Below are 15641 nucleotides of genomic sequence, written 5' to 3' on the forward strand. Positions count from 1 at the left end.
AATAGAGCGCGCAATAAAAGGATTTATAAAATAACATAACATAACAATAGTTAAGGGCTGTGAAGCCATCCGCATGGCATATCTGAGGATCTCTCTTGTAAACAGCTGGTGGGTATGAAGTTTGCCTGTCCTCTCTCTGCCATTCATTTGTAGCCTGTTGCTGGAGTTTGAAGGAAGATGCTGAATGTGGTCTGTGAAGCTCAAGCAGATATTTTTGTGAGTGCCCAAATATTAAAAATTACTTGAAGACTGGGGGTGTGTCTCAGATGGATGCCATGATGGCAGTTTTGTATTTTTCCCTACAATGCCCTAAGTGTGACACGTATGTGTAGACATGGATCTCATGCTTACTGTGCCACTGCAGCCAAGCTGCATCCAACTGACAAGCCTCAATCAGGGTAAAATCAGTGTTGGGTTGCTGGTTTTCCAGTTCAGGGAGGACCTGACTGGTAGTTTTGGCTAGGTTGTTCCCATTGGAGCAGGGTCAAGACTGAATTGCATATGGCTGGGTCCAAACAGAGGTGGCATGGTGTGCAAATAACGATGGGCTGGTATGCGGCCTTAGTAATTACCAGTGTCTGAGATGAATTCAAGCATTCTGTTAAAATGAAGATGGACCCTTATAAGTTATAAGATGTAGGTTTATTTAGCTTAGTTACAGGTTACATATTCAGGCCACTCTCACCAACTGACATTCACACCAACCAGTCATGCATCAACATTCTGTGACCTCAAGTACACACAGGCTGAGCAGCAGGGAGGATACATAGTAACTCAGACAGGTCACAACATATTTCTTATCACTTTTGTATATTACAGTGGCATGGCATTTTATGCATTTAACCACCGCATTGTAAATCTATGCAGCAACTAAATCAAGGTGAAAGTGAACACATATTCAGCTTCAGTGGGACATGCTTGTGATGTGCTACAGTTTTGAAGCATAATAACGCCCACCATAAAGAAGGGTGTGCAAGGGAGGATGGCAAATGCAGTTTTACTCTGCTTAACTTAAGAATTCAGATGCATGAAGGATTGGGTTCATAAATGTCAGTTGAAATTGGTGGAACAGTAAAGTCAAAGATAGCGAAATTTGGAAGTAGGCGCCTGAGAAACGCCCTGCACCCCCACCCCCGTGACTGCAGGAGAAGCATTGCAGAGCTGGCTGCCTAGGATGGATTTTGAATCACTTTCAATTTTCTTGGTGCTGTTTTCCCCATACTCACCTTGTCACAAACAATGCATAACCAATACTTTTTAGTGTTTTTAGGACCAGCATGAGGAAATATGTTAGTTCTCTTAAGTACGTAGAGAACATAAACAGTCTAAGCACCTGCCATTAACCATGTACAGGCTTCGGGCAAGCTGTGGAAAGGAACAGTATTACAACACTTGATGTGCACTACCCTTCTGTACACCTAGTTGTCACCAACATGAGTGTGGAGTCATGTATGTGTTCTCAGATACACCATGTGTGACTGTACCGAAATGTGGCCATTTCTCCTTGGCGTTTTTCCCAGTATTTCATTGCTTTCTAGGACGACCTTCCATGTGCACTCAGCCAGACCTTTTGCCATACAAGGTTGGTCCATCTTGACATTATGCATTATAGCCTAGCTTAGACCTTGTGCGAATTGTGACCCAAACCCTTTACTCACCATGCCTTATGACAGTATCTGTACAATTATGTCGTTAAAATTCCTTTCCCATGTTGGCCCAATGAATATCTCAGGTGCTCAGTTTTGGGTAGCAATTGTGAATGCATGATCACATGAACACTGACACTGTGCCAGAAAAATTGAAACACTGTGAAAGTAGCTGAATTTATTGGATCACCACAGTGTGGCTGAACTCTATTTCCTCAGATCTCTGCATGTTTGTTAGATCTTTTTGATACCCTTTTTCTTCTCCAACAGAGCTAGTATAACAGTTTTATGATGTTCTTGCTCTCCCGTTTGAGACCAACCGAGAAATATGTTAAAATTATTGCATAAATGTATTTCCAAAGCTTTCAGTGTAACTCGGTTACAGTACTATTTTCCCACAATGCACGGAGTGCAGTATACTAAACAGTGAATTTTTGCTGTAGACTTTCCCAAAAGATTGACGACATAAAAAATAGAGCGGTTAAGTTAACACTGTCCAAAACCAGAATCCGATGTGATGCTGATAGACTTCTGTCATCCAGTGATAGATCTGACCCAAGCAATTTGTGATATTGGTTTGTCTCCCCATTTTATTTTCTATCCAGCCATTGATCTTCGTAAATCTGCTTACGTCTGATTTTGCGAAGGAGCGTAAAATCACCTGACTCGAAAGAGGCATGCATTGGTCGAAAATCAAGGAGGACTGTAATAACACTGCAACACACTGGAGATTTCACAAACGTGATCCTAGTTAGTGGACTCCTATAGCATAGCAATGATTAAATCTAATACAGGAGATTCCCATCCTTTCTTAATAACATTGGATAATTGACACAAGAAAGGTCAAGTAGCATCAAGCTTGGTTGGCTGTTCTCAGTTATTGTTATAAGCAGGCTTTCTATGGTGTGAGCTTGTGGCATCAGTCTCTCGTGGGTCTTAACATTGTTTGATGATTGTGGGGTAGGTTGCATTTCTCCACTTAATGGTTGAGTTCTCCTGTGATGCGGGGGTTGTTTGGATTTATATACAGGCAGACTGGAAGCTTTTAGCCGTCCTCAAGTTCCTTCAGGTATGATGCATACTTACTTTTAAAAGAATGTTAAGCTAATGTTATGGCTGAGTACAAAGTACTGAAAGCAAGGAATTATTTGTTATTGTTTGCTGAGTCATCCTCTAGGTTTGCACTGTAATATGAAATGAAATCCCAGTTGTCATTTTAGATCTTAGACAAATATATGGGTTGTGTCTTTGCTATAATATCCTTAATATAGCCCTTAGCTAGGTCTTCAGGCTTTTCGTTTTACTCCAGTGTGTCTAATTTATTCACAAGTTCAAACAGAGGCAGTTGTTATTAAATGTCTACATTTGTAAGCACCACAAAAACAATGATCTATGCCCAAGTCAAAATGATTTCTTTGGTTCCATTTCTTTAATTGAGAAAAAAAACATTTGTTACTTTGTATACAAATGCTCACATAAAGTGATGAAGCACTTCTACGTCACAAGGAACAAGCACATGCATGACCCCAATATGCAGGCTGGCCTTTTAGTGTCAGTTGTTCAGCCAGGAAACACACAAACAAGAGTGACATTTGGTATCCCTACCATTAAGGCGAGCATAGTGTATGCGACGTGTGCAGCAAAACAGAACTGATGCACAAGTGTACTTGGTTTACAGTCTATCGTGACCTAAACATCAGCCAAAACGAGTCAGATTATGGGCATGTTTCAGGCTAACTTGCAGTTCATAAAATTACATCCTTACCCCAGTGTCACAATAACATAGAAGTGAGACTGTATCTTTACTCTCCTCATAGCAAACCAAGTTCACTTCACCACATGTAGAATCTAGCCTCAAATTCTCCGCAGTCTAGGAATCATTGCCAGTCTCCTAATTACGTCAGCACCAATGTGCAATTCTTCATTGTACGCACAGCAGTGTTAACATAGAAATCATCATTGTGGGTGTGCAGCAAGTTGTGGGATCATCATTGACGGAGGCCTCCAAACTGCTATTCATAATCCGTAAAAGAACACTCGACCAATCCCTTTGTTGATTGATTATTTAGATTGTTAGGTGCGTGACTACCCAAAGGTGGCCTGCTGCTGGACACAGAAGTATGAACAGATGCAGCTCAAGAGTGTGAAGATGTAGTTCTGTGCAATGTTGTTACACTTCCCTGTCTAAGTGTTGCTGTTTAGAATCTTCATCCAATTGGTAGAATGGTGTGTAGTTATTCATGGTGCTTAATGTTGGTTTCTGGGCTGCCGAGAAGCACCTGTTTGATTCCATGTACTATGGCCACCATTGATCAAGAACCATCCGTTGCTAGGAAATGTAATGAGCACATTACTTACTGGTTACAATCACTGGTAGAGTCTTATCCTAGCTGTTTGGAATATGGTCCTTCTGGTGCGAAAAATATGCCTCTTCCTCTTGTATTTTCCCTCGCTCCCCCTGTGTGATCATGAAGAGATATGCCATCATATTAATAGATAGAGAATTCCATGTTAGACCACTTGTAAATGTTTTGCACATTAATCCGTCAAGCTGGGTTGCCAGGAAATTACATGGTAGCTTTTTATACACAGTGATCAGAGTGATCTGAAACAAGACTCGGGCATGGTGAAACACAAGGTCAAACATGTCTTTTTCGGGTAGCGGAATTGGGTATATTAAAATGTATTTTCTAAAACTCCTGAGTGTCTGTTCACTTTTCTATTCACTGATGTTTAATTTTCCTGGTACGGATTAATTCATTTATGAGTATTTTAGCAAGCCGATGTTTAATATGAGCTGTATGTTTTCATTGCACACTTTTCTCTGAGGAAGTGTGTAGCAAATCACTTACTCTTCCTGGATGCTGTTGAAATGTTAAACACTTTGTCTATATTTGTCTGTGTCTATATCAGGAGTCTCCAATCTTTTCTGTAATAAGTGCTGCTTGTGTTCAATGAAAATCTTCCCAAATACTAACATTATTAGTGTTATAAATGTGACCACATCAAACTTTATTACATTAGTGGCCACCACCACATGCAATGATCACCAATCACCTTGGTGCGTCAGGAAGAGTTAACTACAGTAATGTAAAAAGGTTTAATCAGATTGAAATTCCTCTACATGGATAATGCATAACAGCCATAGCTGGAGTGTCACTACCACCAAGGTAATACTGTTACTTATAAGATCCACCCCCCCCCCCTACCATATTATGTATAAATAAAACATCAGCTATAGATATATTCTGGAAATGTAGCCATTTTTCTCCAAACATCAGCTTATGAGTTCTAAAAATACACCAGTTCTGAAAGTACATACTCTCAATTTTAGTATACTTATATTAACTCAACCAAGCAAAAGCTTTTAATTTAGTACGGTAGGCTACACACAGCACATCTATTTATTGGTACCTGGAGAAATAACAATAGCTCATGAGCTAATAATTGCAGAAGCCTGGTCTAAATCAAAGTATGGGCGGCACCAGAAAATAGACTAAACTCTGCTGATACTTTTCTTGCTTTAAAGAACTATCGATGCTTTTATAAAATTGCATTAGAGTATTGCTGAAGTCTTTGTTTGCTACACATCTGGACATGTCTTCTTTCTTTGTTTCTTTCAACATAGGAAATTGGAAACCTGAAGAACCTGCTTTGCTTGGATGTGTCGGAGAATAAGATTGAGAGGCTTCCCGATGAGATCAGTGGTCTTAACTCATTGACAGATTTGCTAGCTTCCCAGAATCTAATAGAGGTTTTACCAGATGGTATTGGTAAGTGCTACCTATCTACCGGCCAAAGCCAAAGTTTTTTTTTGTTTTTTTTTTTTAAATGGTGTTTTTACAAGTCTTCATCTGCTTTAGATATTTATCATCCAGACGAGTTAAAAACACTGCTTCACGACCAGAGTGAGTAAAAAGGCGTGGACCTGTTTACAGTTGTAGATGGTGGTACTTGCAGTGTGTGGAAACACTGTGACCAAGCAGACATGTAATTATATAGCTGTTACACCTTCCCATCTGCCCAGCCTTTCCTTGTCTTCTGCCACCAGTCTCGTTGGGAGGAGCAAGCGCCTAATTGGAAGAGTGCTAGAAGTTGCTTAATGAGAAGCAAGCAGGGATCGCAGAGCGAAAGATGTGTATAACCGGACTGATTGCTGGAGAGAAATAGGGTGCAGTGTTTAGCATTTGGATGCACAACAGTTGGCACAACAATAGTCAGAGATCACCAAGACGTGGTACAGAATAAGCTGTACAAAAGGAGTAAAGACACAGAATAAAGGGATTTGCACATAATTGCAGAAAACTAGTGAAAAGGAAGCATAATTTGTATCTGACAAAATGGAGATAAGAGGATTACACCAAGGAATAATGGAAAGAAGGTGTGAGATACACAAACAGGACTTAATACAAGATTGCTCATAGTGGGTCTTATCATATAGCAGGAGTAATAAGGGTGTGAAACTGCACAGATTGCTTACAAAATGTCATAGAATCAGCCTAAGGAAAAAAAACAACGGAACAAAAACAGTGGGGCGATTGCTTGATCTAATCTCAACCACTGGTAACTACTATGAGCCTCAATCCAGTTCTTTTTTTTAGCCCACCTTGCCACCTCAAACTGGAACCAAGCATGTGCAATTCAGCCTTGGTCCTACTATGATAGGGGCAATAGGGACAATAAAGCCAGAATTGACCGGCTCCCTCTGAATGAGAACACAAGCAGCCCCATATCAGTTTTGAGCTATTTGTGGTTCATCAGTAGGCACACTGAGCACGAGAATCTCATCTGAACATACCAGCCACACTTCATGAGTCTCAATAAAGTAAATAAAAACTGTTAAGTCGTTTGCTTGAGTTCCTGTCGGCAATTTTTAATTACTGTGGGTTGCAGTGCAGTCTACTGTATTTGGCTGCATTTGCCACCTCAGGAAAAAAAACAGCCGGAGGATACCTGGCCAGGCTGGACTGTTGTGATTGGAGTCGGATAAAGGCTAATTTGGAAATCACTGGTTCCTTTCTGAGGTGGGACGTGGAGAAAAAAACAATGGACTGCATTGTGGTCCAGGTTAATTACCAGTGGCTGAGATTAATTTCAGTAGTCCGCCCATGGCAGTCTTGTGATTCCATTATAATAAAAACACAATCCTCTTCTAAACAAATAAAGACAACACTATTCCTCCGAATTATATGTAGTCACATTGAGGAGAAATCATCTCCTTCCCATTACCCACCACCCTCCCATATGGGAGGGCGGGATTTTTGATCTCTAGTTTACCACTCCAGATCTAAACCCCGTTCAGGTCGACTGAATCTTTATTGCCTGTCATTGAGGAAAGAAAGTGCATCCAATACCAGGTTAGATTGACTAATAATGGGCTCGACTCTGAAAAACCACATACTACTTCTACGTTTCAAAGGTTTATTATAGAGTCAATGATAACTGCAAATACAGGCATCTCAAAACGAGTTTCAAAAGATATAAAGGCACTAATACAAACATGTGTTCTCTAAAAGCTCTTAGGCGACCAAAGAATATCACTAAAACTAATTCCAGAATCATCAGAGTTGCAAGAATAGACACAAATTGTAATCCATCCGTCATTTACAAAGGAAGGAAGGTATCAGGTTAGGCTGTCCCTACTCTGTACTGGATGGTATCCCTACTTAACAAAATCCCAACCTATCAAAGGTGTCAGCTGTGAATGACTTCCTAAGAAGTTCACCCACTCTTAGTCTTAGGTGAAAACCTATGATCTCCAGTCATGACCCCTCTCTGCCTACCCATCCGCTCTCTGAAAGGTCCTCAGGCATCTGCTCTAACTCCACCCAGGGGTGCTGTCCCTAATACAAAATCACAATTACAGTTGAAACGCCCCTCAAGAGACGCCCCTCACGTGGTGTCGGTTCTGGCTTTTTCCATGATGATCTTCCTTTGGGCCTTGTGTTTAGCGTTGACCTTGCTTCCCAGGCTTCTTCTCCAGCTCGCTGATACCCCCGAAACATTCCTGAATCCTCCTCCATGTCTGTACCAGTCTCCTCGAACAGAGCTCTATTCATCAAACTTTTAATTGGAACCCCCCTCGCACCTGCAGACAGACATCCGCAACTTGGATCCCAATTCTCATAGACTTCTAACAGAAGTTTGCAACTTATTTCTCGACACAACTCGACATGTACCAGCACGTGCAAATCAGAAAAACCTTTTTCTCTCTTCAGGCCTACAACAATTCTCGCAGAGGTTCTATTCTCTTCAAATCCTTTCGAGAATTAAAATAACATGTTAACACCTTATTCTTTAATTATGAGAAACACTTCTATGGAATATAAATCTAACGAATAAACAGAATTACTAAATAACATAGTGCAATCCATGTCATGTGTAAGTGTACATTTCCAATCCTCTCTGCCCTGGCCATGAGGCCTGTTCCCTTCTATGCTTTGCAGCATGACATTTCTCCGTTAGCAGCCACATAACATGGATCCTGATTAATCACGTCTAATAAGACTAAATATTTTCCACACATTTCTGCGTCAGTCCCACTTCTATATAAAATTTCTATGTTAACTACACAAGTCTAAGTATAGGTGAATGTATTTTCAACACTTACAAGCACTTCTATTATGGTTGTGCGACCGACTTGTACTTCTGGTGAACTCATGCATTTTGTTCAGTTTGCGCTCTCTCAGTTATGTACCTCTCCAATCTCTTAGATCTTCAGTCCTGTTCTGATGCATTCTTTGTCTTGCCACAAGTAATTCTTCCCTTAATGTCAACTCTTGCAAATCGTCACTTTTTTTTTCAAAAGAGGTACGCCATTCCTCAACCAATGTGTGGCAATTCCTCCTCTTACAAATAACAATTACATTTTCAAACTTAATATATCCCATTTTCTCCTTTAGGTCTTGGCTTTAGTCTTAACACACAATGCTTGAATTGTCACCTCAATCTTCCTTTCACCTGCTTCTCACAAATGAGTGAAAACCCCTGCTCCAGAACACGCCCACTAAAGTACGCATCCCAATCAAATATGGAAATCCGTGTTCCTAGACTCGTACCTAGGGCACTATCAGATCGGGAGTATAAATCTTTTTTAACACAACTGGAGTAAGATAAGCCTTATGAAGAAATCTGTTGTGTGTGTATAAATAAATCTTTCTTTTTTGGTTACTGGTTCAGTGTTCGAGGATACTTTTTGTCACTCTGAATCAGATAACTGAGTTGCAAGATCTCCCTCCCACCAAGCATGTAGGAACAATTCTGGTTCTTTGTTGTGATGAGCGAAATTCCCATTTGGAAAGTGAAGTGCACAATATGAACTTTCTTTTTCCACCCATGGAGTGTAATTGGACTTGATCCACTTCTGTGTGGGTGAGCCGGGCAGTCTATTTTCCTTAATGCGTCTAGCATTACGGTAACTACATTGCCCAGTCACTCACAGGCGCCTTCAAAGATACTTTCACAGCAGCGAAGTCTGTCTGGCGTGTCTGACTGCATGGTCCTCCTATACTAATGTTCCCATGCCAGGAGGCTCTTGAAGAGCACTGTCAGGGTTTGGTCATTGTAATTAAATTAATGTAGGGGAGAGGTTGTGACCAGGGCACAAGTCCTAAAAAAAGAAGTGGGGGGACGCTGTCACCGGAGGTGATGTCTCAACAGGAAGTGACGTCACGAAAGGTGGCTTGCACCATCGGGCTCATTGTCTCCCCTCGCTCACCCCTTAGATGCTCACCGCTTCGATGTGAACAGCATGCTGCGAGCTCCTCACTACTCGTCCCAGAGAGGCCAAAGAGTGAAGTTCAGCAGTTTGGCAGGGGGACGGCATCCTCCCCGTAAAATAAGTGGGGGGACGCCGTCCACCCTCGTAGTACCCCTACTCGAGCCCTGGTTGTGACCTTACGGCCAGAGCTGCCGACTTTGGAGCTGGGGAACCAAGTTTGAACCTCGACGTTTGCACAGCTTCCTGTAATTCTTGGAAAAACACTTAATCTCCCCGTGCCTACCCAAAAATGAATGTGTACTTGTGTAACGTAACTGGTGCTCATGTAAAGCGCTCTGATTCCTTCGGGTCAATTTTGCGCTACAAAAAATCAGCAAAAAAATCAAATGTTTTTGACATTAAGTTGTTAATTATAATTGCGGTCCACTGACAGTACCAGGCAGCAGAAGAAATCATCTGTCCTTGGATTTCACAATGTCCATATTGAGGAGTTATTGTTTTTCTTTCTATTTCTCCTGTATTCCTCCCATTTTCCAGTCTGCCATGGGTAGATGCAGAACCAGCTACGTTTCCAGTTGTTTTGTATCCACTTACTTCGAATGGGGAAAAAAGCAACTTCGCCCACACCTAGTTCTGGGTGATCTCTACACAGTGCCTGTAAAGTAAAATTTACAGCCCTACCCAACTGAGAATATGTCAGAAATATACCCTGTTAAACACCAAAACAAGCTTCCAATTCATCAAAAGTAAAAAATGATAACAAAACCATTTACAACAACGTACAACAACCTATTCATTGTACGATACCCTTCATGTTTCTCAGAGGCAAAATCTTCTGAATACCTCAAATGTCCACCCTAGGAGTACATTATTGGTATCTTAACCATTCTGTCCCAGACCAGACACCTGCCCCCACCCAATGAGGTGATAGACAACAGATGTCCAGCAACACCCCTCCACAGCTATTACTTAGTGGTCCCTATTAAGAGAAACATCCTGCCACTTCGGCAGCTGCTATAGCTGAGTCACCAAGTGAGAATTCTCCATCAAAACCACGCCATTCCGATACTATGGAGATTTAAGAGTAGATAGTTCTACCCGATGCGAGTGCCAGCCCACAAATGAGAGGACATTGTGCAAGCCAGTTCCTTAAATAGAAAGAATGGCACATGACATGCCATACCCTAAAATACCTATAGACAATGAGGGAACACCATAATTTTAACAGATGCAATTATGCGCACCAAAGGCTATGACCAGAGTGGACAAGGACCCCATAGATCCATTATTTAGTCCAAATTTAATGTTACGTCCTAGATATTAGGGTATTTTACTAGGATCCCCAGTAATTTCAGACAAGTAGGTTGCCACAACACAACAAGGTCCCGTAATCTATGCTTCCCTCCTCAGGCTAATGCACGCAGAGGGAGGCAAACCGGTTTTAAAACAGTTGCTTTTAAGGCCCAATATTCCCACAAACTCCTCCACACAACTGATCAAGTTTGGAGTTCTATGTAGATAAGGACACTACATGATAACCATGCCAATTCAGATGCTCAAATTACACATTTCCTACCTCTGTACTCCAGCCAGTGGAGATAAGGGGCAACCCTTCCAGGTAACCCTTACCAGCTGCCAGCCAACTATCACTCATTATTTTTACTCCCTCCCTGACATTAAAATATACCAGCTTCTCCCAGCCAGTAAAACTGGGCTAAAGTTACACCTCCAACACCTCAAACAAAAAATACCAACTAATAGAATGAAATGCCTTCTCTCTACTGAGAGACACCACAGCATAGTTCCCCAAATCTGACTCAAGAACACAAGCTAGCCTGCTTACGTTTGAAGTTGTGCTCCTTCTTACATAAGACAAACTCAGACTGGTTCTGACGTCTGGGGTCATGACAGGGTACTCCTTCGAACTAACCCTCCCTTTTTGCCTAAGGTTGTCTCTCCAATCCATGCCGACCAAATCGTTGACCTTTCTGAAACCACGAACTGCTGTAGAAAGGGCTTTATACACTTTAAGTCTTAAAAGAGCTCGTCTGTATTGCATGGACATACCTAAACCAGTCAGAAAAATTAAATAACTTTTGTAGCATTTGGTAAGTCTCACTTGAGGAAATAAAGTTCCAAATTTGGCATTGCTAGATTGACAATTCTGTTATGCCAAAGCTGAGAGTCCATTCTACTCTCAAGAAGGACCCACTGTGTATTTTCTTGGTAAACTCCGAACTGCTGACATTTGTGAAGCTGCAACATGGTCCAGCATTCACACTTTTACCAAGCACTATTTAATGGATATTCAGGCCTGGCACTCTGCAATAGCTTGCTAACCACAGCTTTAGGAACAGGGGAACTGTTTTTTAGTCTGTGCCGAGCATGTGATCTACAGCACTACATGCAGCAAACAAAAACGTTACTAACCTGCAACAATTGATGTGCCGCTTGTGGTGCTGTCGATTCGTATGTGCTGTCCCAAACTTGCCTGATATGAGCTCATAGTAGAATGTTTGAGGAATTCATTATTTGAAAAGTGTCTCTCTCCTTCTCTTTCTCTTTCTCTTTCTTTCTCTTTCTCTTTCTCTCTTTCTCTCTTTCTCGCTCTTTCTCTCTCTCTCTCTCTCTCTTTCTCTATCTCTCTCCCCTCTCTCCCCTCTCCCTTTCTCTCTCTCATCCCCTATAGCAACTCTTCTTCTTTTCTTTTACAAAGTACAACTGGTCGCCAGTGTACATAGACGGGTCTTGCTTGGCAGTGCTTTGCATGCTTACTCTCACTTGTATGGGTAAACAGAATTTGAGATGCAGCTCATTTCCTGGTGCATTGTGGGCTTTTGTTTTTTTTGGGTGGGCGGGGGAGGGGCGGTCAAAGTACAACTAGAAACAACAACACTTTCTTTGAAGACAAACAACTTCCTATATCCGTTCCCAGCAGTAGATGGCAGGAATGTGCAGAGTATGACAATTTACAGCACTGCAAGTTGCAAACTAATTGTTTCAGGTAAGTAATGTTTTTGTTCCCTCCCATTCAAGTTCATAAACCATAGTGGACCTCCCTTCCTGGACCACTGTTGACTCGTTAAATGGCCCACTACTGTTAATCCAAAAGCTCCTCCTCTAGAAAAGTAGTGGCAGGTGGAATATAGAGAGCCTTCTGTCTTCCTATTAAGTGGGTGTGCTACATGACATTCAGATTCTTTCCTTGAAGTACTCTTACCACTCTTTGTCGTCTTAGAATTTAAAGAACTCTGTGCCGTTTGGAATAATTATTCAGACCTTACACATTCCAGGCAATTTGCTTATGTGGTGCCGATGTTAACAACCTTTGCAGTGGACCCCTTTTACCTAGCCGTAAATTTACCATGGCAGTCGCCAGTATTCCTGAGTTCTCGCTGTAATCAAAAGTCCATCGGTCTAGCCTAACGCACTCCCTTTTCAGTCAAGAGCAAACCACTAAAACCTGAAACTCCCATTCTGGATACAGACCATGAAATCCATCCAAAGGATTTCACGTCTTTATATTCACTAAAACCTTCAGCCAACAGTAAGAAGAGAAGATGAAATAATAGTACCTACCTGGACAGTCCTAGACCCATAATGCCTCTCCCTAATCCCAACCCAAATCCAACCATAAAGAACAAATAACCGTAGCACAAAACACAGTATCCCGAGGTCTTCAGGGGCTCTCCCGCTACAAGAGCAGTCCCACAAGCGCTAGCACCGCACCCACTATGGTCCAACAGGAACCAAAAGAAGTGTAGTGGCATTTCAACCGCATTGGGATCCAAAAATCAGGAAATACTCCGGTATTGTGGTAATCTTCTTTATTACCAACAAGCTGCCTTGATGGGTAAACCATAGCTAACGACCAAACTTTGCCCATCACTTCTCTTTTGTCTGCATGCATCATAGCCTTCTCTTGAGTCATCATATCTCCCAGCAGAAGGGTAAGCGTTGAGGTCATGTCCATTGGCAGTTCGGGCTGGACTTTTCCCATGATGCACAGGGTCAAGACTGATTTGAATATGGCTGGGTCTGAACTTGGGTGGTGAAGGGAGCTTAAGAATGATGATGGATTCAACCCAGATCTGTGACTGAGGGTGAGTGTCTGAAAAGTTTCAGCGCTCTGTCCATCTCCTTGTGTTGCAATGATCCAGGTACAGTCAGATGTCCGAGTATTCATACTGTGCAGCTGCCCCATTTCATGCCCTCTGTGAAGTGTTATTTTTCTCAGTAATTCAGAAAGTGAGTGATAATTGCCTGTGGAGGGGCCTCCAGAAATTCGGATTGGTACCCAAGCTCTAGGGCATTACTCAATGGTGAGTGCCTCATAAGGACCCCTATGTTTCAGGGTCTCCAGAATCAATTTCTCTAGGAAAAAACCCATAGAATGGGTGCTCTGCCCTCTACGGGCTTCCCATTAAGCAGAGATTCCACAAGGACCTCCGCTTCACATCTTGGTCAAGAAAGGTTATGCTTCATACAAGGTGTTGACACTAAATTACTGTATTATCCCTGCTCCCTGTAAATCGCCGGCACTGTCAAATCATTTCATGTTTCTAGAGGATAGAACCCAACGTACCTCGGGCACATTGAAGCAGATTTCAGTCATATAGGTCCTTTTTGTGCTTTGCTGTTTTTGGAGAGTTGCGTAGATGATGGCTCCTATTGTCATATGCAGGCATATGGTGTGGGGCAAAGTTCACAAGCTCGCCACAAACTCTGGAGGTCATTGGGTCTCAGTTCCTTACCATGGACCAAGGTTCTACAAAGCGCTTATTGATTCATCACAGCGAGCTTTCATTGGGCACTCCAGAAGCCCTCAGTCTGCTGGTGTCCCTGCAGCATTATTTAGCGTGGCCTTCCTCCTTTGCGCACAAAACGTATTCTGAATGTTTAGGCGTAGCCCGTGACTGCTGCCACTTTCAACTGCACTCTTTAATAGAAAAAATAATTCTACACTTGGAAAAAAAAAAAACATTCGAGGTATGGGGTTAAGGTAGACAGGCGTTGTTGCTTTCCCCCTTCTTTTCTCAACATAGAAAACATTTTCCATGTGAAGAAGTCACATAATTAATTGAAGGAAAGGGTAGCTCCCACAACTGTCTGTGACACACCCACTATCCCTCACCTTTCTTATACTTAGGAATGCGGAAAAGCTTTCTACCTGGTGGATTTTCCATTGTTGTACCACCTGAGTACAGAAAAATGTACATACTTTGATATGTAAATCTTGATTTATAACTTCTTTTCAAATAACCACTTTTTGGCCTGCATTTATTTCTTACATGTCCATACGAGTTTTCCGACTGAAGTCCTGTGTTGTATGCATTCAAAACCTGTAGCAAAATATATTTTGTTTTTCTCCTCCCTTTAAACTGCTGTGATTTCTCTCACCTATAGCAACCTTGGTGGTTGTTTTAAGATTATCGTTCTTCTTGCTCAGGTTATTCTTGCAAGTTTTCTGATTCGACACTTCTTATACCTTTATTTCCTTCGCAATCATGACCCCTTCCACGCCCGCCACCTTAGGCCTACCTAGCTCTGCAGAAAAAGCAACGTAGATTATGGTGCTTTATTCCCAATGCTAAAACAGAATATTGGTTTACTGTAACATCGGTTTTAATCTGCCGTTTTTTTAAATTTATCTTTTCATTATATATTTGTATTTTAATGTGACAGTTTTTTTATTTAAATAAACTATTTCATTGTTTTAGGGCTGCCATGGTTTCGAATAAATGCTGCAGCTAACTGACGTTCTTTCCACAGGAAAGTTAAGGAAGCTGTCAATCTTAAAGGTGGACCAGAATCGCCTCATGCAGTTGACGGAAGCTGTGGGAGAGTGTGAGAGTTTATCAGAGCTGATTCTTACAGAAAACCAGCTCCTGGTGAGTGTGCGCGCTGCTGGCGTTCCCTGTGTGTTCCCTGGCGCTCTGTTCCTTGTGTTTTACTGTATCCTCGCTTGCTGTCTTTCTGCTGCGCGGGTGTCCCCAAACATACGATGACATTTGTTTCCGCCTCGTTTAATTAACTGATAGTCATTTGCACATAAATTGTATTGACAGAAATGTGGAGCTGGTTATGGATTTATATGGGATTCACGCAGTGACCTTTTGAGGTCACAGTGATTACCCGTATGTCCGCCATTGCTGGATGTGGAAGGAGGCACTGCAGAGGGGGCATGCAGAGCTCTCCTACCGGCCAGTATTGGGATTCACAGTAGAGCTGAACCCTTTAATCTTCGCAAGAGTAAAATCCACTCAGGTTTCCAG

General features: G+C 41.9%; 1 protein-coding gene across 2 annotated transcripts in view; it reads left to right on the forward strand.

The window, feature by feature from the left end:
• Positions 1-15641, forward strand: part of LRRC1 (leucine rich repeat containing 1) — a 517165-nt gene that overhangs the window by 394388 nt on the left and 107136 nt on the right. For both annotated transcript variants that reach the window (XM_086926433.1, XM_086926434.1), the window contains exons 8-9: positions 5275-5419; positions 15139-15257. In XM_086926433.1, the coding sequence (XP_086782559.1) occupies positions 5275-5419; positions 15139-15257 (264 nt within the window). The remainder of the gene's footprint in view (positions 1-5274; positions 5420-15138; positions 15258-15641) is intronic.

This window comes from Lissotriton vulgaris, chromosome 6 (genome assembly GCF_964263255.1).
Source record: "Lissotriton vulgaris chromosome 6, aLisVul1.2, whole genome shotgun sequence".
Lineage (NCBI taxonomy): Eukaryota > Metazoa > Chordata > Amphibia > Caudata > Salamandridae > Lissotriton > Lissotriton vulgaris.